General features: G+C 47.4%; 1 protein-coding gene across 2 annotated transcripts; it reads left to right on the top strand.

Annotated features, from left to right (window-relative positions):
* The first annotated feature begins 227 nt into the window (after positions 1-227).
* On the top strand, positions 228-26088 carry CDC42EP1 (CDC42 effector protein 1). Of its 2 annotated transcripts, none has more exons than XM_053258127.1 (3): positions 228-422; positions 13050-14036; positions 21532-26088. In XM_053258127.1, exons 2-3 carry the CDS (start codon positions 13619-13621, stop codon positions 22419-22421), a joined length of 1308 nt encoding a protein of 435 aa, XP_053114102.1. In that variant the 5' UTR covers positions 228-422; positions 13050-13618; the 3' UTR covers positions 22422-26088. The 2 variants fall into 2 exon arrangements, with proteins under 2 accessions (XP_053114102.1, XP_053114103.1); XM_053258128.1 differs by lacking the exon at positions 228-422 and adding an exon at positions 4223-4370.
* Positions 26089-26587: the final 499 nt, after the last annotated feature.

Raw genomic sequence — 26587 nt, 5'->3', positions numbered from 1 at the left:
ACGGAAGCCGCCTTTGGAAAGAGGGAGGGGAGGCCGAGGCTCAAGAGCGCCTGAATTTCCCTCGGCTGGACTTTTGAAATGCATCCCGTCCTCCTCGCCGGACTTCATTCTCAGACGGCTCGGGATTGGTCAGCGAGGGCTGAAACCCCTCCCACTGCTCTCCACAGCCCATCCTGGTCGCCTTCTGCCTCCTTCGCTCGCGCTCCAGTGCTGCTATGCCCGCAAGAGAAGGCAGGGCAGAGGAGAGTGGGGGGGGGGGACCGATCACGTCATTGGCATCCCCGCGTCCCGGGCGGCGCTCAAAGGGACCCGAGGACGTGCCGACTGCCCTTGCCGTCGCTCTGTCAACCGCGCCCCCCCTCGGGCGAATCCAGGGCGCTTCGGAATCCCAGAGAAGTCCGGGCTCCGTTTTGCCAGAAAAGGTAAAGTTCAGAACTTTCCGTTTTGTCTGCGTGTTGCGCTCCCTGGAAGGACATCACATGGGGCATGAGTGCGATGGGCTGGCAGGGCTGGAGAGAAGAGGAGTCGCGGTGCGGGGGGGAGATGTTGAAGGGGAGAACTAGAAAATCAAATTAAAAGATAATTAGGGGGGGCGGGATAAATTGGGAATAGTGTAAAGAGGCCGACGAAGCTGCTGCGCGCGGTGGCGCGGGGGGGGAGTGAATGTAAAAAAGGAGCAGGGAGGGAGGGTGGAAGAAACTGGCATTTTTAGAGTGGGCGCGACGGAGAGCAAGTTGGGTGTGAAAGGGGAGAAGGGGGAATGGCAGGAGAGGGGGAGATGCTGGAGAAAGGGGTAGGGAGAGTGGGGGAAGTTAGGTGGGAAAGGGCGAATGGAGGAGGGAAAGAAGAGGGATGGAGAAAGGTCTTAAGAGGGCGCCGGGCACAGCAAGAAGGGAGGGGGGGCGCACTGAGGCAACAATTATTGGCGGGGTGGTGGTGTTCAACTTGTTGGGATCTTGCAGACCAGAGTCGCCCATTCCACCAGGAGCTCTTTTCCTTCTTCATACAGAAAGGGGAATTGCTTTTAAGAAGGAAACAAAAGCATGTTTCCTTTTTTTAAAAAAAAAGTACATTGACATCCCAGACCCGCTGTCTGGGGGGGGGGGGAGGAACCCTTCCCATGTGCTTCATATATATAAGCAGAGAAAAGTGACTCAGTTTTCTTTCCAGAGCTTATGAGGCTGGCCTTCTCCTCCTACTTAAGGCAGAGGAGGAGACGGTCTGAGAAGATCCCATCCAGCCTGTTCTCCCAGCCTAGACAGGACTGTCCCCAGCAGGATGTCTTCCAGGCCTTTGACAATGCCAGTTCCAAATGGCTCAATGGATAAGAAATTAATTACTGATCTGCAAACATGGGCAGAAAATTGGCCCGGGTGTTGCTCATTGCATGAAATCTTCCAAAGCTCCATTCGAAACTGTAGCTCCCTGGTGCTAATTTTGTTCTCAGACTACCCTGGATTATCTCTCGATGTGTCTTGTCCATCCTTAGCAAAGCTGGTTGTGGTTCTCACAGTCCCAGCCAGCCAGACAGACATCTGGAGTGCTTCCTTCCATTTCGTGCTTTAGCTCTTCTTTCAAATATTAAGCTGTGTCTGGATAGTAGCCACATAAAGCTTTTGAAATTTGCCAGATATATATATATATATATATATATATATATATATATGTATATGTATATGTATGTATGTATCACGGTGGTACCCTGGTGCTGCAAGGGGTAGCCCAAGGCTTTGGGGCAGCTGAGGCAAGCTGCGAAATGTTGGCTTGCCCCACACCCCTGATGGGGGACAGCCCCCTTCCAAAACTGACCCTTGCATGCTTTGGAAGTGCCTCAGGAGCAAGGAAGAAGGATGATTGCTAGCAGCCTTCTCTTCTCCCCTCACACTTCTTGCAAACTTTGTAAGGAGTGTGAGGAGAGGCATGAAGAGCTTCTCCATTGGCAGCAATGGGGGAGAAACTCCTCTCCCTGTTGGCACCCCATTAATCTGCCACCTAAGGCAACCACCTCACCTTGCCTCATGAAAAAGCTGCCATGGGTGCCACTAATAAGAGACAGTGATTAGTACAGTGCCCAGAAGTCTTCTGAAACAAAGGACAGAGTACAACTCTAAAGGTCAGGAGAAGGTGAAGGATGATGGGGAAAAGGTATTAACTGTTTGGCCTCAGTTCTCTTCTGATAACAAGCAGGATGGGTGAAGGGAAGCTGCATGTTCAAGAGATGCTAGAGCAGTAGGTTGAAATGCCTAGATAGAACAGAGTGGTGATGGACTCTGGAAAAACAATGGCTGTGATCCTATGCACCCTTGTTTTGGAAGTGAGTGTGCCATTGAACTCAATGGGACTGAGTAAACATGTTTAGGATTCCACTGCACGTGTGATGGATGAACAGATAGGCAAGCAAATAGGGGAACAGAACAAATGCCATTGTTGCTCTGTTGACTAGACCGTCACGAGCTTTCCTTGAACAAAGGCATAGCTGGACTTGGCCTATGAAGTCAAGTGAGTGGGAAGGACTTCTGAGTTCCTGGGCAGTGCAGTTTGGTAGAGTCTCCGCAGCCTGCATTGGCAGAGGGAAGAAGGAAAGAGAGAGCCAAGCCAAAGATGGAAGATAAGGAGCCCTGTGAAACCTGGGGCACATTCTGGCTTTGGCATAAGACTGAGGCCCTCCAGCTGCAAGAGAAGGGCAGTGCCTGGTCTTGGCGGCAGAGGCGGCAGCAAGTACTAAAAAAGGAGCCACAATTCCTGCTTTGAGCTAATGCTGTTTGTCAGGGATTGTGCGGGGGGGGGGGGGATTGCACTCTCCAGGGACTATTCCAACTAAGGGACTGCTCCGGTTTCAGCCAAGTCGTCTACTTGTATTGTTCTGTCCTCCTCTCTTTCCCTTCTCCTTCCCACTATCCCCTAGTAAGAGAGAGGAGCTTGATAGAACATAACTAGGATGGGAAGATAACTAGGAAGATAATTAGGATGGGAAATGTGTCATTTATAAAATTGCCTAAAATGTAAAGGTCGAGTGTGCCGTCAAGTCAGTGTCAACTCCTGGTGACCACAGAACCCTGTGGTTGTCTTTGGTCAAATACAGGAGGGGTTTACCATTGCCATCTCCCACGCAGTATGAGATTATGCCTTTCAGCACCTTCCTATATTGCTGCTGCCTGATATAGGTGTTTCCCATAGTCTGGGAAACCTACCAGCAGGGATTCAAACCAGCCACCTCTGGCTTGCTAGTCATTTCCCCGCTGCACCATTAGGTGGCCGCCTAAATTATACCAGGTGTTATACATGACTAAAGGAATACATCCTTGCCCACAGATTCACAGCCTCAAAAGAAGAGGGGATTTAGAGAACAGTGCTTGTACTTTCTCCCCAGTTTTGTAACTGTAGAGAAACTACATGAAAAGCTGCCAGTTTGGCCAAAAAAAAAGCGCTAATAAAAGGGCACATTAATGTATGCAAGCTGCTGATTTAGATGTTCCCATTGGCTGCCCTTGAAAACAGCATGAAGAAAAAGGCAGCTCTAGGCTGACCAGATGCGCGATAGGACAGGACTTTTGTACCTCTAATAATTAAATGGAAAGGAGAATTTTAGCAGGTGCCGCTTTTCGCAGTCTCTAGACAATGCTACATGGACATGAGGAGCTGCCACAATCCTATTTTTTTATTTATTCATTACAAATGTCTATATACAGCTTTTCAACCAAAAAAATTCTCAAAACGGTTTACACAGAAAAATAAACAAGATGGTTCCCTGTCCCTAAAGGGCTCACAATCTAAAAACAGTGTGTTTTCTGCACAAAAGTTACAAGCATCCTGCCCTCTTTTGCATCTCATCGTCCTGGGTGTCTACCTTAACTTAACCAGCATGTCTTTTTTTTTAAAAAAAGGAGGTTGTGGCGAATTTGCTCTTGCGCTGTAGAAAGAAGACTGTAGAGCTATAAAGAGAGGCTGGTTTCAAAAATCCATCGCTGTCCTCCTGCTCTTTTCAGCGCACTGTGACCCACAGAAGGCCCTACACAATGGAGAGTTGCCTTGCGGCATTTGGGGATAGAAAAACTAAGGAAGGAGTGATGAATTTACATTAGGGTGCAACCTTTTTTCTGGCTAGGCTCCTGTGCCTTTAACAGTGACGTGACAAGCAGAAATTCCAGCTGAAGGCTAACCAGCAAGGAGATTCAGCCACTGGAAAAGCCTTATATGTTGAATTCCTGCTTAGCATGCAGCGCTTAAAGATAAAAGTGCCTTGCTGGAGAAAAGGGTGACAGCCCGAATTTACACTGCCTATATTTAGGTTTGCTAATGTTTTACTGGTGGCGCTCCTGTGCCTCTAGTTGCGTGAATTCAACAGGGGAGTCTGTCTCTTTCATTGCAAGGTAAAGTGTGCCATCGAGTCAATTTTAATTCCTGGTGCCCACAGAGCCCTGTGGTTTTCTTTGGTAGAGTACCGGAGTGGTTTACCATTGCCTCCTTCTGTGCAGTATGAGATGATGCTTTTCATCATCTTTCTATATCATTGCTGCCTGGTATAGTACCAGTGGGGATTTGAACTGGCAACCTTCTGCTTGTTAGTCAAGCATTTTCCGACTGTGCCACTTAAGGTGACTCTACACTGGGGGGAAAGCCCCTGCTGAATTCCTGCCTGCCTTGTGGCTTATAAAGGTACTGGAGCCCTGCCAGAGAAGTCAGCCACACGATCACTACAATATTCTATATATATGTTTTATATCAGGAGTAGGCAACTTGGCTTTCCAACTGTTTTTGAACTACAACTCCCATCATCTCCCAGCCACTGGGGGTGATGGGAGCTGTAGTTCCACAAAAGCTGGAGAGCCAAGGCTGCCTACCTCTGTATTATTATTGGTATATTGTCTATTTGGTTACTGCCTTGGGTTTCTTCTTTGCAGGGAGAAAGTTGGATAAACATTTTAGAAATTAAATAATTGTTGCATCCTCAATACTCCCTATTTTTTGGACATGAAAACCTGAATATTGCATTCTCAATACAGCACGTTTACCCAGGGCTGCTTCAAGCATTATTTTTGCCCACTGGTATTTTTGAAGCGACATGTAAGGAGGAGGAGATAAAACAGGCAAAAACTCACATTGTTATAATGTGGGAATGGTTAAATGCAAGCATGATGCAGGCAAGGAGCGGGTTTTAGGTGTTTTGCATGTTCCCTGCTTGCATCTGATTGTCCTGAGGTTTAAAAAAGCTTGCATTTTTAGCCCTTTTCCTTCACTGTTTTCCTATGTGCACCATAAAGGAGGGGGAAATCACATCAGGACTGGCTCTCTTATTAGCCAAGACAACTGGCCATTGTGGCTGGGGATGATAGGAGTTGTAGTCCCATACCATCTGGGGGACCCCCAGGTTGGGAACCCCTGGGCTAAGGCCTGTGACATCATTAGTGGCAAGGGATACACATCGTTCCACCTCTGCTTGCCATTTCATTGATGTCCAAAGTATACTCCTTGCTCCCAATACTCCTTCCTCCCAAACGCCTTCCTCCCAATGCACTCCCCCGTTGCATCACAGAACTCTCAAGCAAAGAGAAGGGAAAACAAAAGACGAAAGACAGCCATGCTTCCCTGCTCCCATAGCAATGCTCCGCCATTCCAGCCATCTTTTGCTTTGAGGGTCAGAGTAGACAGTAGCCCTATTCAGACATTATGTTCAACACTTGTACAATCTGTGTACAGTGTACACTCAAGTATAGATCTGAACAGAGTTATTCACATGTCATGTTGAACGCAAGTACTGTGCAGCAATACACCTCCCATCCCTATCCTGCATTTCAGAGGGCTTGTACCCAGGTTCACTTTTAAATGAACGCAGGTACAGACATTCACACAAAAACATACACAAAAATGTGTACAGATATCTGACAGGTATAACCAGAGGTGCACCTAGGTACTTTTGGAGCCTGGACCTAAAAGCCTTTGGAGGCCCCCCTCCCCTAAAAATTAAGCATCATCATGCTCTGCCAGGTGACCACACCAACCAGGAGAGACTAAAGAGGATTTGGGGGGCCCAGAGGCTGTGGAGGCCCTGGACTTGGGCCCCAAAGTCCAGGGGTAAGAGCGCCTCTGGGTATAACAGACACAGGTATAACATCTGGATAGGGCTGGTAACTAGACTGATGGTCTTACAGGCTTCATATATTCAAGGCTTTGCCCTTCTCCAATATGTGGAGACCGGATAGAGTACTACCAGGCGTAAATGAGACTAGCACATGGAAATCACAGGGAGCAGGGAAAGATATTTATTTTATGAATCTAGAAAGGCCCTCTGTGTGATCTCTCCACAGTGACTTTCCCTTTCCGCCACTTCCCTGTCCTTTTGTGAGCAGAGCAGGGGCACCAGGAACAGAGGAGAGAGGGACATTTTCCCCCGCTGCCCCTCACCCTGAGAAAAAACAACGCACAGCCAATGGCAGTCATGCATTCCAGTTGAGGTTTTATAATCTTTCATCTGCCAGCGTCTAACCCTAGTAGATAAGAGGGGTTCCACGTGAGCAAACAGAGCCAGAACATGGAGAGACACGTGGCATTGGCATAGAGACTTGTGGCTAATCCAGTGACATTTTCTCCTACCCTCTTCTCTTCTCTTTCCAAGGTGATCCATGAGCCAAAGAACAAATGAAGGGGGCAGGGTAGAGAGCTTGAGAGAATGGGGGTCAAGGCTAGTGGGTCTTCATCTGTGGAATGTTTTTATTTATTCATTCATTCATTCATTCATTCATTCATTCATTCACTCAATTTCTATACCGCCCTTCCAAAAATGGCTCAGGGCGGTTTACACAGCAAAATAATAAATACATAAGATGGATCCCTGTCCCCAAAGGGCTCACAATCTAAAAGAAACATAAGATAGACACCAGCAACAGCCGCTGAAGGGATACTGTGCTGGGGATGGATAGGGCCAGTTACTCTACCCTTGCTAAATAAAGAGAATCGTAACGTTAAAAGGTGCCTCTTTGCCAAGTTAGCAGGGGTTAGGCATAAGAGCATTCACAGAGCCCATTTGCTGGAGCTGAGATGAAATGTGCTGAAATCTGGCAACATTTCCAACCTCTCCATTTGAAATGTTGAACACAGAACACAAATAGACACACACGTAAGATCAACATATATTATTTATTTATTCATTCATTCATTCAATCAGTTTCTATACCGCCCTTCCAGAAATGGCTCAGGGCCGTTTAAACGGAGAAATAATAAATAAATAAGATGGATCCCTGTCCCCAAAGGGCTCACAATATATGACAACACGGTTTGTGTAACTCTTTCTCTGCAGAACTGTTATCCATGTGGGCAATGTTTGTAATGTTTGAAGCAGTCTGTCTTAAGCACGTGTGTTGCTCCATGCTAATGAAGGGTCCCACTGCTGGCAACTGAGGTTCCCATCTGTATAAATTAGAGTTAAGGCTTCATGCCAAAACCAATTGGTAATGGGCTTGCCAAAGGGTGGAGACATGAGTATTTCTTAGGACCCAGTTGAATACGCACGTACAGTTGTTGGTCTAACATTCACAGGATGGGGCCCGTAGCTCAGTGGCAGAGTATCTGCTTCACATGCTCAGGGTCCCAGGTTTGATCCCCGCCATCTCCAGGGAGGGCTGGGAAAGACTCCTGTCTTGGAGAGCCGCAGTTTGTCAGTGTAGACCAGGGCTGTACAAGTTCGGCAGATGTTTTTGGACTACAACTCCCATAACCCCTGACTGTTGTCTACTGGGGATGATGGGAGTTGTATCCTAAAAACAGCTGGCAGGCTGAAGTTGTGCAGTCCTGGTGCAGACACAACGGAGCTAGATGGATCAATGGTCTTTCTCGGTATAAGGTACCTTCTTTTGTACTTATGTCAGCCCTTTTCAGACATAATGTTTAATGCATGTGCAATCTTTCCCTAGTCCGACATTATGTGGTAAGAGTGTACATATATCTGGATTCTTGCACATGTTTTTGTGTGAATGGCTGTATCTGCGTTCATTTTAAAAGCTAACCTGGGTACAGGACCCTCAGGTGCATGGTGCAGATAGGAAACATAGTGTGTTCAACATGAATAACTGTACCTGTATACAGATCTGTAGCTCATATGAGTACTGAACATCACATGTAAACTGTGCACACGTATAGTTATTCTCACATCACATGTAACATTCAATGCATGTTCAGCAGTACATTTGCTGTCTGTACCAGGGGCGTAACTACAAGGGGAGACAGTTGTCTGGGGACCCACTGTCTGGGGGGGGGGCAGAGCAAAGTCATATGACTGACTCCCTCAGCCGCGCACCTTCCCCGGCTTCCTTCAGTTGTATTCATCCTCCAAAACTGATGTGAGTGTTAAGACCTGGAGCTACCAGAACAGCATGTCTTTCTCTAGTACCATTAAATGACTTGCATCATCCACAATTTACAAAACCTTTTAAAAATCATACACACACACACACACACACACACACACATATATATATATTTACTTAGTATGCTTTTTGTTACCACTATTCAGCCTCATTTAAGATTTCTTTACTTCATGAGCTGAGCTTCAGTGAGGGGGGAGGGCATTTTAAAATCTTGTCTCTGGGCCCACTCCAACCTTGCTACGCCCCTGGTCTGTACTCTGCATTTGAGGGGTCCTGAAGCCAGGTTCACTTTGAAAATGAACACATGTACAGATGTTCACACAAGATCTACATGAACATTGGAAGCTGCCTATTGTACATGAACACAGGAGTCAGACCATTGGTCCATCTAGCTCAGTACTGTCCACACCAGGCCTGTTCAAGTTATGTGCCCCCCCCCCCCCCCCCGATGCTTTTGAACTACAACTACCATAATCTACAGCCGCAGTGGCCAATAACCAGGGATTATGGGAATTGTAGGCCAACATCTGCAGGAGGGCCGAAGCTGAGCAGCCCTGGTCTACAGGTGAAACTCGGAAAATTAGAATATCGTGCAAAAGTCCATTAATTTCAGTAATGTAAATTAAAAGGTGAAACTGATATATGAGACAGACGCATTACATGCAAAGCGAGATAAGTCAAGCCTTAATTTGTTATAATTGTGATGATCATGGCGTACAGCTCATGAAAACCCCAAATCCACAATCTCAGAAAATTAGAATATTACATGGAACCAAGAAGACAAGGATTGAAGAATAGAACAATATCGGACCTCTGAAAAGTATAAGCATGCATATGTATTCAGTACTTGGTTTGGGCCCCTTTTGCAGCAATTACTGCCTCAATGCGGCGTGGCATGGATGCTATCAGCCTGTGGCACTGATGAGGTATTATGGAAGACCAGGATGCTTCATTAGCGGCCTTCAGCAATTCTGCATTGTTTGGTCTCATGTCTCTCATCCTTCTCTTGGCAATGCCCCATAGATTCTCTATGGGGTCAGGTCAGGTGAGTTTGCTGGCCAATCAAGCACAGTACACTGTATACTTTTCAGAGGTCCGATATTGTTCTATTCTTCAATCCTTGTCTTCTTGGTTCCATGTAATATTCTAATTTTCTGAGATTGTGGATTTGGGGTTTTCATGAGCTGTACGCCATGATCATCACAATTATAACAAATTAAGGCTTGACTTATCTCGCTTTGCATGTAATGCGTCTGTCTCATATATCAGTTTCACCTTTTAATTTGCATTACTGAAATTAATGGACTTTTGCACGATATTCTAATTTTCCGAGTTTCACCTGTATACTGACTGGCAGCCGCTCTCCAGGCAGGAGTTTCTCCCTGCCCTACCTGGAGATGCTGCCAGGGGTTGAATCTGAGGCCTTCTGCGTGCTAAGCAGATGCTCTTCCACTGAGCTACGGCCCCCTACAGACCCCTGTATGCACATACAGCACAATATCTAAATAGAGCTTGTATTTAAATTACAACCCTCAGCCAGGGACCAGTTCCTGCCTCTTCCCCAACAAACAGTCATGCTTGTTTAAAAACAAGTCTGGTGGGAACCCTTAATTTTTAGGCCTTAACTGACAGAGAGCTAATTAAACTATAAGCATATCTGCACTATGCCATCTCCACAGTCAGCCTTCGTGCCAAGCTGGAAAGATAAAGGATGCCGCCCCCCCAAAGAAGACACAGTGTGTCACTGGGAAACCACAGAAGCGCCACAGTATCTTGAGTTGTGCAGTCCGGGCAGCCATTGCTGGCTCTATTACCTCCATAGCTAGTCCAGAGCGAGGGCATGTGTGGAGATCAGATACACCCATACAGAGCATCAGATCGGGTGCCCCCTACAGTGCATCACACACACAAACACAAATCCCTGCTTAGATGTACCTGTGTCATTGTGTCAAGACCTACCCAGACTCCAAGCTGGAGGGGACCCTGGAGGGTGATCACATTCCCTGACCCCCAGTGAAAGGAGTCATTTGCACATCCAACAGACTCTGAGCAGCCAGAGCATATCACACACACACACACACACACACACCCCGTATGAACCCTCTCAAACCTATTGCCCCCCAGCAAGGCTCTCATCTTGTCCCTTAGAGCCCCCTCCATTGTCCCCAGGGACCCCAGGTGCAGAGGCAATGCTGTGCCAGGGCCAAATTCCAGCCCCGGATGCAAATTGCTTGCCTCTGAGAGGGCCTACTCAAGAGAAGGGGAAGGCCAGCTCAGGCACCTGCTTTGGATCAGGGCCAGTCTGAGCTTCAAGAAGGGTTGCAGATCCTGGCATCTCCATAACCGCCAGCCTTTGCTGGTTCAATGGCTCTTTCTTTGAATTCTTGCCACAGCTGGGTACGGACACATTGGGAGCGCTACAGAAAGCCCCTTATTCTAGAGTAGGAGTGCACAACTTCAGTCCTCCAGCTGTGCTTGGACTACAACTCCCATCATCCTCAACCACAGTGGCCAATAGTCAGGGATTGTGGGAATTGTAGTCCAATGTCTGCAGGAGGGCCAAAGTTGTGCAGTCCTGTTCTAGAGCACCACCATTACATAGATGGGGGTTTCCAACCTTGAGTCTCCAGAAGCTGTTGGACTGCAGCCCCCATAATCCCCAGCCACAATGGCCAAAGGTCATCTTGGCTGGAGTAGATGGGAGTTGTAGTCCTAGGGATCCATGGTTGGAAGGAAACCCTTGCCATAGATCATAATGGAGTTATAAAAAGTAATCGCAGTTATCCATAATAAAGTAGTTCTTCAGCACAGGTAACTGCAGCACCCGGAAAACACTAATTTGTGAGAGTAGTGTTGCCATCTCCCCGGATTTTCCAGGAAGTACCCAGATTTTAACCATGTTACCTGGATTTCTTAGCCCGCCTTGATTCCCCTGGATTTCAGCTTTCATTTAAAAAAAGAAATAAAAAAGCTAAGTTCTAGCCATTGTAGAAGTGGAGTTATGAAGCAAAATGTGCGGTCACTACTCTGCTCAACCACTGAACTTGGATTAAGGCAGGAGGCTAGCTGGGAATGTTTCACAAGTACAGTCATCATCTGAGGAATGTTGCCTTTGTTTTTTATCAGCAGGGGATCTCTATCAGGCAGTTGAGAGGATTGCTTGATTTGGATGTAAATCTCTGCCTGCCTACCAGGCTGTATATTGTAATGTTTAAGGACTTTGGCTTGACATTCTGTGCATGCCTACTTAGAAGTAAGCACCTTTGGTTTCAGTCAGATCTTCTCTCAAGTAAGTGTGTACAGAACTGCAGCCTTAACTGAAAAGCTGTGCATTTTTGTTGTTGTTGTTCTATTGCTGCTGTTAATATGTCAAAGAAAATGGTCAGGCAAAGATATCTTCCCCTACTATTGTTAGTATATATCCAGAGCAAATACAAGTCAACTGGAAAGTGCATCTGCTAATTTGCATAATATGCAAATTATTTGCAAGTCAATTTACATAAGATGCAAATTGGGGTGCCCGGATTTGGAGACCCAGAAAATGGCAAACACTAAAGAGGAGCAATATTTTGAACTGAACAGGGGCTGAAGGGTTCACCCACTGAATCACTCCCACGCAAGGCAAAACGAAAGCAACAAGTTCTTCTATCGCCATTGCTGCCACCTATCTCTTTGATGTAAACACAGGCTTTGGTAGAGTTCTCCCCTTATGTTCCTCAAATGCTCATTCTCCTATTTGCCTGTGCCTTGACTCACAAGTGGCTCAGAGAAAGCAACTGAGGTGAATCAAAGAAGGGGGACTGAGATCTGGGGCTAGCTTATTGGGGGGCCAGTGTGGTGTAATGGTTAGAGTGCTGGACTAGGACCAGGGAGACCTGAGTTCAAATCCCCATTCAGCCATGAAACTAGCTGGGTGACTCTGGGCCAGTCACTTCTCTCTCAGCCTAGCCTACTTCACAGGGTTGTTGTGAAAGAGAAACTCAAGAAGTACACCACTCTGGGCGCCTTGGAGAAAGAGCGGGGGAAAATGTAATAATAATAATAATAATAATGTATTGCGCTCCACCAGTTTGGCTGTCTCTGCTGTAAGTACAGTGCAGGTGCAGAGAACGGTAGGACCACCCTTCCTGCCATCATTTCCCATTGCAGCTGATCCTGATGGCCATGTTGAACTATGACAGCATAAGAACATAAGAACAGCCCTGCTGGATCCGGCCCAAGGCCCATCTAGTCCAACATCCTGTTTCGCACAGTGGCCCACCAGATGCCACTGGAAGCCACAGGCAGGAGTTGAGGGCATGCCCGCTCTCCTACTGGTACTCCCCTGCAACTGGTTCTCAGAGGTGTGGAAGGGAGAGAGTTATTTTTGCCTGCTGACTAGCAGGGCTCACGACTTCCCCAGAACTTCTAGACCAACATGCATTGTATAAATAGAACCGTTACACCACTTAAGCTAGCATAGAAGACATGAAAGCATCACACACGTCTCTGCCACCTAGTGGGGGACCCAAGAAGGGGCCCAGCTAGCTTAATGGAACTCATACCTTGGCTTCTCAGCACAATACAAAACGTCCATTGTGCTGTTGCTGCAGGTTGCCAACAAATAAAGCTCTCTCGCTTCTGGAGCTCCCACCTTCAGAACACCTCAGTTTGGGGACTCACCTTTCTCTTTGTCTTTTCTTCTGGCAGGCATCCAGCAGGTTGAAGGCATTTAACCTCAGAGGCCTGCCCTGGCTCCTCTGACCTGCTGCCCCATCTGTTCACCAGCTCCCATGCTAGTGGGAGGTGGAATGAGAGAGCGAGATCGAAAGAAGGCGGAAGAAGAATCAACGGATTAATGTTAATCCTCCAGCTTTGCTCACTTCCAGCCAGACAGGAGCAGCAACAGAATCCTTGGTCACAGCTTCTGCCCCCGTCCAAGAAAGGAGGCAGGGATCTCTGCCTGCGCTCATCCCCTCTGAATTCCTGAAGGTCCCGACCTGTGAGCAGAACATCAGCTTAGTGGCTTCATGAAATCTGTGAAGGGACACTACCGAGAAGGACCAGAGAGAAGGGTGGCAATCAGATATCCACTCCCAACTAGAAACCCAGAAGTCCCATGAAAGGTTCGTCTTGATTCTTTAAACAGCCCAGAGAGAGGAGAAGAAGGAAAACCACAGGTGATGGAGGATCCCGGAGTGTGATTCTGTCCCCACAACATACGCACACCTCCCCTTCTGTGAATTTCTGCAAGAGGGCTAGGAGTGACAGGCTAGGAGATGAGTCTTGGAAAGCTACCAGTGATCGGCTGGGTGTCTGGCTCCCACAGCAAGCGCCGTTTGAAGGCAGAGCTGACACCCGACATGATCAGCCCACCCCTGGGGGACTTCCGCCACACCATGCATGTGGGCCGTGGCGGCGACGCCTTTGGAGACACTTCCTTCCTCCGAAACCATGGCGGTGAGGAAGCTAAGCACAACAACTTCTTCGTCCGGACACTGAGACACGTGAGAAGGAGACCGCTAAGGAACTGGAGAAACAGAAGCAAAGATGAGGCCTCGCCTTTGCCCCCTCCTATCTCGCCTATTATCAAGAATGCCATCTCACTGCCACAGCTCAATGACGCCAACTGTGGGGGAAATGGCCATGGTGTGACATTTGCCTTCAAGAGCACCCCCAACAGCTTCTCTGACTATGGTAGGTGACCTGTAGGGTGGGTGGTTTGGACTGAATGGGTTGACTTGCTTCTGACATTGACTTCTGTTTTGCCTCACACATGCACAAATCCTTCTTTATGAACTGCCTGAGATTTCAGTATTTAGAGATGACATGTCATCTAAGGCTAGGTTTCCCCGCAAAGTTCTTTGGTTGTAGAAATTGGGGGGTTGTTTTAAATTCAGAGTACTCATCCTTTTGGGTCAGTACAGGTATAATCTGTATTTTTAAGGAAATTGTCTTAAATTCAGAGTCGTCTTCTATTCAGATAAATACGCTATATATTTAAGGGGAACACTCTGAGTTTGATGGGACCCACCATAGACCTCTTGCAGAGTACATCATTCTCCATGGCACCTCCTCCACCAATTCCCTTTCCTTGGGCTGTTTTATTGCAATGCAGCCTTACAGCTTGCTGTTAGCAAACTAGTGTTTTGGACGGCGCATACTGTCTCCTGAGTCATTGCAACATCTTCTAAACAAGAATGTTAAATGACAGACTTGTAGAGGGATATCACAGGCAAATATGTTCCTGCAGACGTTTTGGTCTCTTAAGAGAGTTTAAAGACTGTAATGGAGGGTTTCTGGCTGGGATGTAGATTTCGAGAACTCTCAGAGTACTTTCAAATGTCTTTTTTAATCTCTCAGCCGAGTGGTAGAGACCACTTCTTTTTGATAGTTCTTCCAATATACTTTGACTGTGGTGGTTTACAAGCTGTGATATTTCTGCCTGGTCATCCAATCCCAGAATGCACTTGGCACTCTCCTGGTAGTACAAAGAAGAGGCCAAAAATAGCGATATCCATGTTCTGGTCTACCCAGCTCTCCACAAGCACTTAGAGGACTGGAAATGGAAAGTGTGGTAAGAAAAGGAAAGGAACTGGGTAATCTTCCAGTACAAATTCTGGTGAATATAAAAGGATGGAAGAGAGTACCATGAAGATCCTGGATATTTTTAGGAATGACTACGAGTGCCACAGATTCCTTATTTATCTCAGAATAAACACTAGGTCAGTACAGCACAAAGAGCACACCTAACAATCCTTTCCCTTTAGGCAGTGCAACTCCACAATTGTGGTTTTTTCTGTTACCTATTATTCTGACTCTTAACTGTTGCGTCATTGTTTACTTTGGTGCTGTTCACTTTGATCTAAAGTGCTACTATTTGGTAGTTCTTAACTAGGATTTATTTAAAAATGTTTCAGGCAATTAAGCAAGATGAGCTTTGCAAGAGCTGAACTGGAAGAAATAAGACTATAATCATTTAGAGCAAGATCAACTTTGTCAGAGGTCACGTTAGCCAAATAAGATTAAATTTGCAAGCAAAGAAGAGGAAACACATGATATTTTGCTTAACTTTACTCTTTCCCCCAAGACATGACAATTCCACCCTAAGCATTTGAGGAGTTCCCCCTAGAGCTCTATTCTGTTCCCCCAAAACATTTTTTTCTCTCCCCACCCAAGTATCTTTCAAGCTCCAGAAGAGCTTATTGAAAAGAGGAAATTCAGGTTTGCTGAATTTTACTCCTCTCCCCAGGAATGCATATCCCCTAAGCATTTGGGGAGTCCTCCCCCAGTGCTTTTCTGTCATTCCCCCCACCCCAGAAAAAAATTAAGTCAGGAATTGCTCCTCAGGCTTCTGTCCTCTGCGTGCACCCCTGCCTTCCCCCTTCAGCCTCCTGTGTGCATTCCATCCTGCCACTTTCACATGCTCAGCACAGGTTGTGAAAGAGCCAGCGCACATACAAACAGTGACATGCAGCTGGGAACCCTGGGGAAGTCAGAGCCCACAGTTGTGTGTACAGAAGCTGGGCATGTACTGTTTGTATGCACCTCCGCTCTGTCACAAGCTATGCTGAGTGCCCAAAGAGGGCAAGAGCAAGGACAGGGGGCACAAGTCCATTCCCCTCTCGATGTGCGTTTATTGTAATGTGTGAAGAGGGATCTAGATTTTTCTCCCTTTCAAAATGTATTTTGGTAGCAGTTCAAACAGAGACACAAGAAAACAGACCCAGCTTATACTTTATGCATGGATCAGGGGTTGATGAGGGTGATGCAGAAGCATTGTAGACCAGAGAAAGAAGTCGAGGGTGGCAATCCTACGTGCACTTATTTTGGGAACAAGTCTTAACGAACTCTGTAGGACTTCCTTCCTTCCTATACTGGACTGGGCTGGAAATCTTATCTCTTGCTTTTTCACATGTTGGCAGACCTGCCTGGACATGTAAAGTGATATTTAACGATTTGGAGGCAATCGTTCCAGAAGTATTGGGAAAGCTGGTCTGTTTGTCTCTGGCTGGGATGTTTGTCTCCAGCACCAAATGCCAAGGAGGCAGCTGTTAGGAAAGAGGACTGTGTGGAGGAATTTCCAGCATATTTGTCAGAGGAGAGAGGCTGATATGAGTTCTGGGGGAAAGAGTGACTGGGGAGGAGAGCTGGTCTTGTGGTCGCAAGCATGAATTCTCCCCTTTGCTAAGCAAGGTCTGCCTTGGTTTATATTTGGATAGCAGACTGCATGTGAGTGAGGTCAGTTCTTCTCCATAGGGAAAGAGACTTTGTTGCCCCCTGCAAATGCTGGCCTACAACTAGGGATGTGCACAAACTGGTCCAGAGGCCATGCAAGAGGCCTGCGAACCGGTTCGTGCTGGTGCCGGTTCGCAGTTCAATGCCGGCAGGAGGTCTCCCTTTAAGGGTGGGGGTGGGTTTGCACTTACCCCTCCCGCTGCTTTGCCCCCGCTGGTGCTCCATTTTAAAAAAAAAGTTTTCAGGGTGGTAGGGAGGAACACTGCCGCCACGAAAACTTTTTTTTAGAACGATGTGCCGGTGGGGGAAAAGTGGCGGGAGGGGTAAGTGCAAACCCACCGCCCTTAAAGGGAGACCCCTGCCGGCGTCGAACCGTGCCTCCGCGGTTCCGTACACATCACTACCTACAACAACCAGAGAGGAGAGCTGGTCTTGTGGTAGCAAGCATGACTTGTCCCCATAGCTAAGCAGGGTCTGCCCTGGTTGCATATGAATGGGAGACTTGATGTGTGAGCACTGCAAGATATTCCCCTCAGGGGATGAAGCCGCTCTGGGAAGAGCAGAAGGTTTCAAGTTCCCTCTCTGGCTTCTCCAAGATAGGGCTGAGAGAGATTCCTGCCTGCAACCTTGGAGAAGCCGCTGCCAGTCTGTGAAGACAATACTGAGCTAGATAGACCAATGGTCTGACTCAGTATATGGCAGCTTCCTATGTTACGTTCCTAACCACCATCCCTGACTATTGGCCACTATGGCTGGGGATTATGGGAGCTAGAGTCCAGCAACGGCTGGAGGGCCAAAGTTGTGCAACCCTGCTTTAGGGGAGGGGGCCATATCTCAGCGGAAGTGCTTGCATGCAGAAGGTTCACTCCCTGGCGGCATCTCCCAGTTGAGCTGGAAGAGTGTCTCCTGCCTGGAACCTTGGAGAGCCGCTGCCAGTCAATGTAAACAGTACTGCACTCGATGAACCAATGGTCGGACTGAGTGTAAGGCAGCTTCCTGTTACTGGTGTGGGCCCTGTGGCAGATAACAGGGTCATGGGAAACTGCCTTTTACCAAAGTCAGATCATTGGCTCAGTACTATCTCAGTACTAGCTCAGTACTATCCGCACGAATGGCAGCGGCTTCTCTCAAGGTTTCAGGCAGGAGTCTCTCTCAGCCCTCTCTTGGAGATGCCAGGGAGGGAACTTGGAACCTTCTGCATGCAAGCATGTAGGTGCTCTTCCCAGAGCACCAGATTCCCCAGAGCAGACTCTGCTTAGCAAAGAGGACAATTCATGCTTGCCACCACCAGACGAAGAGCTGGTATTGTGGTGACAAGCATCAATTCTTCCCTGTGCTAATCGGGGTCCACCCTGGTTTGCATTTGAATGGGAGACTATATGTGAACACTGTAAGATTTTCCCCTTAGGGGATGGGGCCGCTCTGGGCAGAGCGCCTGCATGTTTGCATGCAGAAGGTTCCAAGTCGCCTCCCTGGCATCTCCAAGATAGGGCTGAGAAGATACTCCTGCCTGCAACCTAGGAGAAGCTGCTGCCAGTCTGTGTAGACATTGACAATACTGAGTTGGATGGACCCATGGTCAGACTCTGGTATAAGGCAGCTTCCTATGTTCCTATATGACCAGCTCTCCTCTATGAAGGGGAGTGCAGACCAGAATGGGGATGGGGCAGCCATGCTCCAGTGCCTAGGGTTCATTCTGGGCCTTGGCTGAATGTATTGCTTGGATGAGCGTATTGCTTCTAAAGCGAAAAGCCCAGCTATTTTCCTATACTCCCCACTATCCAACACAACAAGAGAATCCAGCCAAGTTCTGTTCTGAGCAAAAACCTGGAGCGGCATTGTGGCTTTCATTGGTTAAATGCAGAAGCTGTTCCATCAAGCTAGTCTTTGCATTTCCAGTATAAACCATACACACTGCAGCATTTGCACTGAGCTGGGTCTAGGAAGGAAGTGAATAATTGCCTGTGTTCTGAGCTCCTGTTGCTGCAGAACGGCTCCTTCCCAGCTGCCGGGCCTATCTGGCATTGCTAAAGCCCAGGCTTGCATCAAGACAGCTACAAGACAATGCTGCCCTCTGTTGACCATTGTGAGTCATGCAGCTATTGCAGTAGATAGATGTCCCCCACCCCACCCTGCCTGAACTCCTATTCTTTATCAGACATCTTTGCTTCTTTGCACAGACCAATTCCAGCTTATGAGCAAAGCACAAAAAAGATCAGGTTGACCAGTCATTTAAATTTAGGCTTGATGCTCTATTCTTTCCAATTCGCCCAGTCAAATGCTGCAGTGTAATCAAGTCTGCTATCCCACGGCTCATATTTGCCACGTAACCAAGCCTCTGCTGCTTCATTGCTCAGGCTGAGCTTCCCTTTTGCATAACAGAGAAATCCATCCTGTTTCTTAGTATAATGGGAGTATAATGGGGTTTGCAGAAAACTAAAGAGTGTTCACAAAGGCTATTTGCTAAGGCAGTTAGCACTTATGAAGCTGCCTTATACCCAGACCATTGATCTATCTAGTCTATACTGAATAGCAGCAGCCAGCCAGGATTTCAAACTGGGGTCTTTCCCAGCTCTGCCTGGAGATGCCAGGAATTGAATCTGGGACCTTCTACAGACAAAGCATGCACCCTACCACTGAGCTGCAGCCCCGTTTACACCAGAGTGTTCTTGAACCTGTGGATCTTCCTACTCCGGGCTGGGACTCTTCAGTGAGCCATCAGAGGGGCTGAAGTGTGCCTTGAGAAAGTAAGCCTACCATTTCCAGTCAACCAACACATTATGCCCACTGGAGTGGGGAGGTATCATGCAGTATTGAGCACTTTTCTCTGCTTATATATAGATAATGATGGAGGAATTGCCCTTACTTCATCCTGGTGGAGGAAATAAGGGCACAGCAGGATTCTCTGATATCACCCATGCTAGAATTGACAAGTGCCTGGGGAACCGACAAGTGCCAAGTGCCAGGGAATTGACAAGCATCCGTATTATCCCAAAATGATGGTCTTGTCCCTGAGCAGTGACTGAATGGGCAAAAGGGGGGGATGGGATGCCAAGAGGTACTATTAACTGGGCTATTCCACAGCTGCAAGGAAAATGTAGGTCCCAGGTTCAATGCCTGCCAACTCCAGTTAAAAGCATATCAAGAGAGCTGCTTCCAGTCAGTACCAGACTAGACGGACCTACAGCCTTTCTTGGTATAAGGCAAATTTCTATGTTCATGCTTACCCATTGATCTCGGAATGGACTAAAGAAATCTAAGCGTGTCTTTTGAAGTATAAGAAGGCATTGTGCCTCCAATTTTAATCCAGAAAAAAACCTGTGCCCTGGTTACTCCAAATTTGGGGACCACTGCTTTTAAGTCCTGTTTACTAGAAGATGGGGAAAACAGGCAAGGCATGTTGTATGCCATGATCATGTTGAGCTGTTGCATACTTCCTCTACCACATCTGGTAATGATACTCTTGAAGAAAGGGTGGATACTGAGTTAGCTCAGGGATGAACAATTTGCTCTCAGCACTGAGAGCTACTCACTGGAAATAGCTCATAAGCCACTGAGCTGTAGCTAATTTGCATATTTTAGTTGCCTGCTATTAACATAACGTGCATGAGCATGGCAAATGTGAATCAACATTAGCTTGACATGGTGCACACTCATTCCACAACAGTCTTATCCTGAAATTGTTGCCCTCTGATGCAGAGAAATCTTGACGAAGCCTTGAAAAAACATCGCAGTCTGGTTTCAGCAATCACATCAGTTGTCAAATATAATCAATGTGAACGTCATGTGATTTGCTTCCTTGGTCTTGACCCATAAGCGTTTTTACTATCACATGGATTAATATATCTCCAGCCATGAGGGACAGAGACGTTCTTCAAAAATGAAAGCTGTAATGCTCAGGATTCTAACAAGTGTGGGCAGGCTACACAAAATAGCCTTCCTCATCCCTGGAATAGATGGGTTTGTAGCTGTGTGAAAGTACATCTGCTTTGCATGCAGAAAGTCCCAGGTCCAATCCTTCGCATCTCCAGGTAGGGCTGGGAAAGACTCTGCCTCAGAGGCGTAACTAGGGAAAACGGCGCCCGGGGCAAGCACTGAAATGGCGCCTCCGCCCCCCTCAACATACTACATTATACTTAGGTTTTTCCTCACAAGCGCCCGCCGCCAAGCCAGGCCACTGACTGGCCGCCAGGTGCCAGCAAAGTAATGGGGGGGGGGTGCGGGTGGCGCGGAAGGGACCGCTCGTGGGGGAGGGGCGCCAACATGCTCCCTTGACTGCTGCAGCGCTGCTGCACTGAGCAGGAAACATTTGTATTAACAAAAAAATTTAAAAAAATTGTCATGGCGGCGCCCCCCACGTGACCAGAAAATATGGCGCCCGGGGCACGTGCCCCCCCTGCCCCCCCAATAGTTACGCCTCTGCTCTGCCTGAAACCTTGGAGAGTAGACAATACTGAACTAGATGGACCAATGGACTGACTTGGTCTAAGGCAGCTTCCTGTGTTCCTGAATGCTGACCTATCCACATGCTTTGCAACATACTCCATAGCAAGATGGGCATCCTGTGCTCTCGCAGACAAAAAAACAGGAAGCGCACAATCAAGAAGCAAAACAGGAGGCAAAATCTCAAGGTGCTGTGAAGCATGTATTTATTTATTAGAGCCCAACATGTTTCAGCCTCAAAGGCTTTCTTCAGGGGCAATAATTTGTAGTATTATGTAGGCAAGCTTGTGAGAAGGTAAAGGTCTACTTGTTGAAGTTCTCCTTGAAATACTACAAATTATTGCCCCTGAAGAAAGCCTTTGGGACTGAAATGCATTGGGCTCCAATAAATGCTTCACAGCACCTTGAGATTTTGTCTCCTGTTTTGTATCTTCTCACCTGCATTAAAAGAGTTGGTTCTCCCACACTGGTATATGCTCTTCTCTCACTATTGGTTTGGTGGTCTTTTCAGGATTGGAATCTGGATTCTGCACCATCCCCCGCGTCCCTCGCTCAGAGAAGACTCAGGAAAGCTCCTACCTTGCTGAACCAGCACTGACACGTTCAGACTCCTTGCTGTCTTTCCGCCTTGACCTCGGCCCCTCCCTGATGAGTGAACTCCTCCATGTCATGAGCTTCTCAGGAGACCCCAGCCACAGCAACAGGGCAGAGGATGAAAGAGAAGATAGCAAAACGCCAACCAGCAGTGATACCAACTCGCCTCTGCCCCTGAAGAGTACCTGGGCAGATGACTCTTTGCCTTGGAGATCAGGATCACCTCATGCTCCTTGTGAAGAAAGCAAAGTAGCATCGAGCTTTCTGAGTCATTCTGAGAATAGTTTGCCATTAGGACACTCAGTGTGCACTAATGGAGATTCTCATTCCATAGAGTTGTCTCAAGAAGGGTCACCCTGTTCTAGGGGAAAGAACCCAAGCTCCAAGCCAAGAGGAGTCGTTGCCAAGGGAGCAGTGTCAAAAGAAATCCCTTGGCAAGAGTACCATAATGACTGCAAGATGGAAGCAAGAGAATTCAGCCAAGCAACCCAGGCTTTAGCTAGCCATTATGGCATGGGAGACACCTACCGTGGCCTGCAGCGTCAACAAGAGTCAAGAAGCCAAGCCTCATGGGAAAGCCCAGATGTCAACACATGGCATTTGAAGACAAGGGTGGCAGAGCGACAAGTACCCAAGGCTGGATGGCGCCCAAGAACAGAGGAGGAAGATGAAGATGAGGAGGAGGAAGAGGAGGAAGAGGAAGAAGAAGAGGAAGACTCCTTAAGAGCTTCAACCGTTGTTGGAGAGGGCCACAGTGATTCTTTTGAATATGTTGATGAGGAGGAGGAAGATGAGGTTAAGGTTTGACTATCTACATAGGCTCTCTGGGAACCTCTTATCACACTCCCAGAAAATGCCTACATAGAGTGAACATTGCCACTTACAAGCTGACAGTCAGATGAGTGAACTCTAAGGGTTAACCTGCTTTGGACATGAATGAGATGATGGTAGACAGGTGAAGGGGGGCACATTTCTCTGCCTTCTTCTCCACCTTCCTTCCCACTTTAGGGAATTAAAGAAAGGGACGGAAGAAAAATAGAACCCCAGAGAGCAGGTCAGGCCCTCCTTGTTCCTTGTTGCTCTTCCATTGCTCTTCTCTCTGCTATGCAGTCAGCATTCAGAGGTGTGAATGAGTTCACGTCCACCTTTACCCTCAATGACTGGCTGTTTCTGTTACTGCAGCTTGTGCCGTGAGTCTGTGAGCATTTCACACACTGGTAGAAACAAATAATCCTTGCAAAAAAGGTAAAAAAGCTAATGAGACCCTCCACATCTCTGTCAAATAATTATAGGAAGGGAGAAAAACTATGACAGAAGATCAAACCAGAGGTCTAAGAGGAACAGGAAAAAACAAAGAATAGGAGGTTTCTTTCAGGCCCCAGAAAACATAGCCCACCCAACCAACTATCAGGAGATACTTGCCTGCTGGAGGAAAAAATTACTCAGGTGGTTCTTCCAGTCAGACACACTGGGGCCTTTCACACGATTGCATCAGGGGGTGGGGGGAGGTGGGGAGGGTGGGTTAAGCCTACCTTCCCCACAGACAGTCCAGACGAGCCCCAGCCGTGGCACACTGCCACACGCACGATCCCCACGACGGCGACCGGTGCGGCATTCTAGAGGCCGGGGGAATCTCACAATGCACAGTGCAGCAAGTGCGGTGCATTGCGGGCTTTCCCTAGGAGATAGGCACTCTAGGCACTCCTCTCTGTGCCAGTGGCGGGTTGCAAGCAGACTACACTGACACACCGTCCCAGAGCCTGGATTGACCTTTAATGAAACACAATCCTCATTTGGCTCTTCAGCACCAAGGCTGGGCCCTGAGAGCTTCACTTCCCTGGGAGCCTGCCATCTGACCATTCCCTGACACCCATCATGTGGTAAAGCTCGCTCCATTAACCTAAGCCAGGCGTTGGCGCTGGGTCTCATGCCACGGAACCGCTGGGATCCGGGTGTTTCTCACAGGTCGTCAAGCCCAGGATCGGCTGCTTAAGCTTAGGCTTGGCTGCTTGTGAGAACTGCCTTACTGACTCCAAACCTTCCAATATGTTCCCTCTACCCTGCTCACAAAGAACATCAGACATGGATTGGATCTGAAGCCAGTTTTTGGTGATCCATTTACTGAAGACCCAGGTTAGATCAAATCTACTGAGGATCAAACTAGACATGATTTTAAGCATGAGATTGATCCTTGAATCCTCATTTTATTTTTGATAAATAGGAGCCACAGAGGCCTGATCCAGTTTGGGACCACAGCATGTGGGAGGCAGGCTTATATCATTTGCCCCACCACAGCCCTGATCTGGCTCAGACTGCCCCCTCCCTGACTGCTTTTTACTCTAGATGGGAAGCTTTGCCCTTTATTTTGCATTTCAGTGGGAAAACAGAATTCTGGTCTTCTACAGGGCCTCACTCTGAGCCCATGCCAGGGGAGCCTATCAATCAAATTATTTTTCATCCTGGTTCCAAGAAGTGCACAGAAATTCCGAATCCAGTTCACAGAATGGGTGACAGAGTGAGAACTCTTTCCATGCTTCTCTCTGAATCCCCTAAAGCAGAAGTGCGTGACTTTAGGTCCATGAGCCATTTTCTCAATTTGTCCCTAACTCGCATAGCCCCACTCTGCCGGTGAGCAGCAGCTTTTCCACAGCATGCTTGTTCTGGGAGGAAATGAGAGAAAAATGTTTCTCAGGATGAGCCAGACACAAACCACAGGCCTGCCTTACGTGACTTCCCTGTCCAAAAGGATACAAGGCCATTCAAACAAGTGTAGGGGAACTGTACCATCTCAGGTTTCGGGGGGGGATGTGTAGAGTTCCAAGTGTCTCCTTGTGAAATGTTCTCCCATGGCAACAATTTACCACTCCAGAAAGAAATGGCTGGGACCAGTCTTCTTTCTGAGGCAATAGAAGTGTGGCAATTTTCACATGGGAGTGCTTACAAAGAAACCCCTTCCTTCATGAAACACAAGGTGGACCAGTAAGAAATAAATCAATAAATAAATTCTGAGGGCTGAGTCACCCCATTACGCTTACTGTGAAGATGCCCTCAGACAGAAAAGGTTATATCATGTTCCCCCTAGCACAGCAACAACATGAGAACCGGGCTCCTTGTCCAGCTTCCCCCACTCCCCGTTCTGCATATTTTTGAAGATAATCATACACAGCCCTCTTCCAACCCCTCCACCCGCTTGTCTGGATTTTTTCATGCTCAAATCACCCTGCTCTCAAGAAACTATTTAGATGAGAAACAAAAGGGATGAGATGGGTGCCAAACAGCAAATTCTTGGTGTTCAGAGGACATCCCAGCTATGAGGAATGATGCATGTCATAGCATCTAAAATGGCTGCCAGTAGGAACCAGAATGCAGCCCACAATGCATTTGCAGAAATCAAGTTTAAGAGGCTCAGGAATTTGTTTTATTGTGTTTTATTTTGCCCCTCCTTTGTGTTGCTCTATCTTAAAATGGCTCCCTACAGTTGTTTACTTGGGGACTGATTGAGGCAACCAAAGGAAATACGTGTTCAGAGTTCTTCTTCCCAGTGTTTGCGGTGAGTGGGAATAAGTTAAAGGAATTGCACCTTCATCCCATAATATATAAACCCATTGGAGGAGCTCTTTTCTCCACAGTTCTGTCCAGCAAGATGCAGAATGTGCAACTCTTTGTTTCCTCCCAGCTGTGTTCCAGAGGATCAATTTATCCAAAGGCTTAGGAACCCTTGTCTGGCCTTCTCTCTCCTTCCTGGTGTCTCTGTTCACTGTGGGGTATTGGTTCACTCCATGTGTCCCCAGGTTGGATGGTCTCCAACATGGCAACATGGTCTCTCTGGAACGAGCCAGTTCTCTGTGACTCTCGCACAGAGAGGTCTTTGTGTCAAAGCAGAGATGCCTGGGAGGTGAGATCCCTCACAGCACTCTGATTGTTCACCAGTTGGCAGTAGCTGGAGGAAACCCATTTCTGCATCACTCTGGCCAATTAGATCTGTGTGGCAGCAGTGGGGGTTGAGGAAAGCAGGAAGTAACACGAGGAATATAATAAACAAGCGCTGTGAGGGAGGCCTCGCCAACTGCTGTTCCCTATTCGATGGAGTTATAACTTGTCGATCTCAACCCACTGCCTCAGCAACGCACACAGCTGCAGCCACCTTTATATAGCACCTGTGGAAAGTTTCAGCACTCACTGTCTGGCTATCACAATTGCTAGGGCTGATTTCTAAGAAATGGGTTAAATCTAAGGATCGCTAGGGTTGGTAATTGTGAAAAGCCAGGGTCTCTGGTGGAATCCAGAGCCTGCACACATTTTTATTTTCCATATTTGGATGGGCGGGTGCTTGTGTAACTCTCTCTTGACAAACATCTCTCCCAGCTCTTTTTGTCTGAATTGTCTGATAAGCTTCAAAACCAAAGATCTCTCCTAAGTTGTATCCCTTGCACTTATTACTGTTGTCATTATTACATTTTTATATATGTGTGTATACTGTTGGCTGCTGTGATAGTTCTTTTCTTAAGATTTCAGTCTTCAAGAGGTTAGTTGCTCAACCAGACCATCTTTAGGAGTCTCAAATGAGGGCCTCAATTCTATGCTCCTCACTAAAATTGCCACATTTGTCACAGAGAATTCCCGGTCACAACCATCAAATGGGGTGGGGGCACAAATGTTAAAGCCCTGCTTTTTTGACCAGGATTGGAAAGAGTGTTCTAGTGAGAAGTGGGACCCCAACAATGTCAGTAGAGAAAGGGGTGCTCTCTCTGTCCATATACTTCACAGCTAAACCCAGAGGCCCACTATCATCCTCACGAAGATGTTCCAGAAGGGAGCAGAAGGGGTTTCTGAACCATATAGATAGAGTCAACCTAGCCAGTCAGAAGCACTGGTGCCAAAGCAAGGGTAAGAATATGGGGCTTTTAAATATAAAGACACCATTTAGCTACAATGCCTGGAGAGAAGCACCAGAAAAATGATTAAAATGCCTA

Source organism: Hemicordylus capensis, chromosome 5, assembly GCF_027244095.1.
Source record: "Hemicordylus capensis ecotype Gifberg chromosome 5, rHemCap1.1.pri, whole genome shotgun sequence".
NCBI lineage: Eukaryota > Metazoa > Chordata > Lepidosauria > Squamata > Cordylidae > Hemicordylus > Hemicordylus capensis.
Note: the sequence above shows the minus strand (reverse complement) of the source record. Positions and strands in the feature narration are given on the sequence as shown.

What these genes read in the sequence shown, in the direction of transcription:
- CDC42EP1 (XM_053258127.1), top strand. Translation starts at nt 13,619, where the DNA reads ATGAGTCTTGGAAAGCTACCAGTGATCGGCTGGGTGTCTGGCTCCCAC. An exon ending in CAACAGCTTCTCTGACTATG is followed by an intron (nt 14,037 to 21,531) that starts GTAGGTGACCTG and finishes TGGTCTTTTCAG; the next exon opens with GATTGGAATCTGGATTCTGC.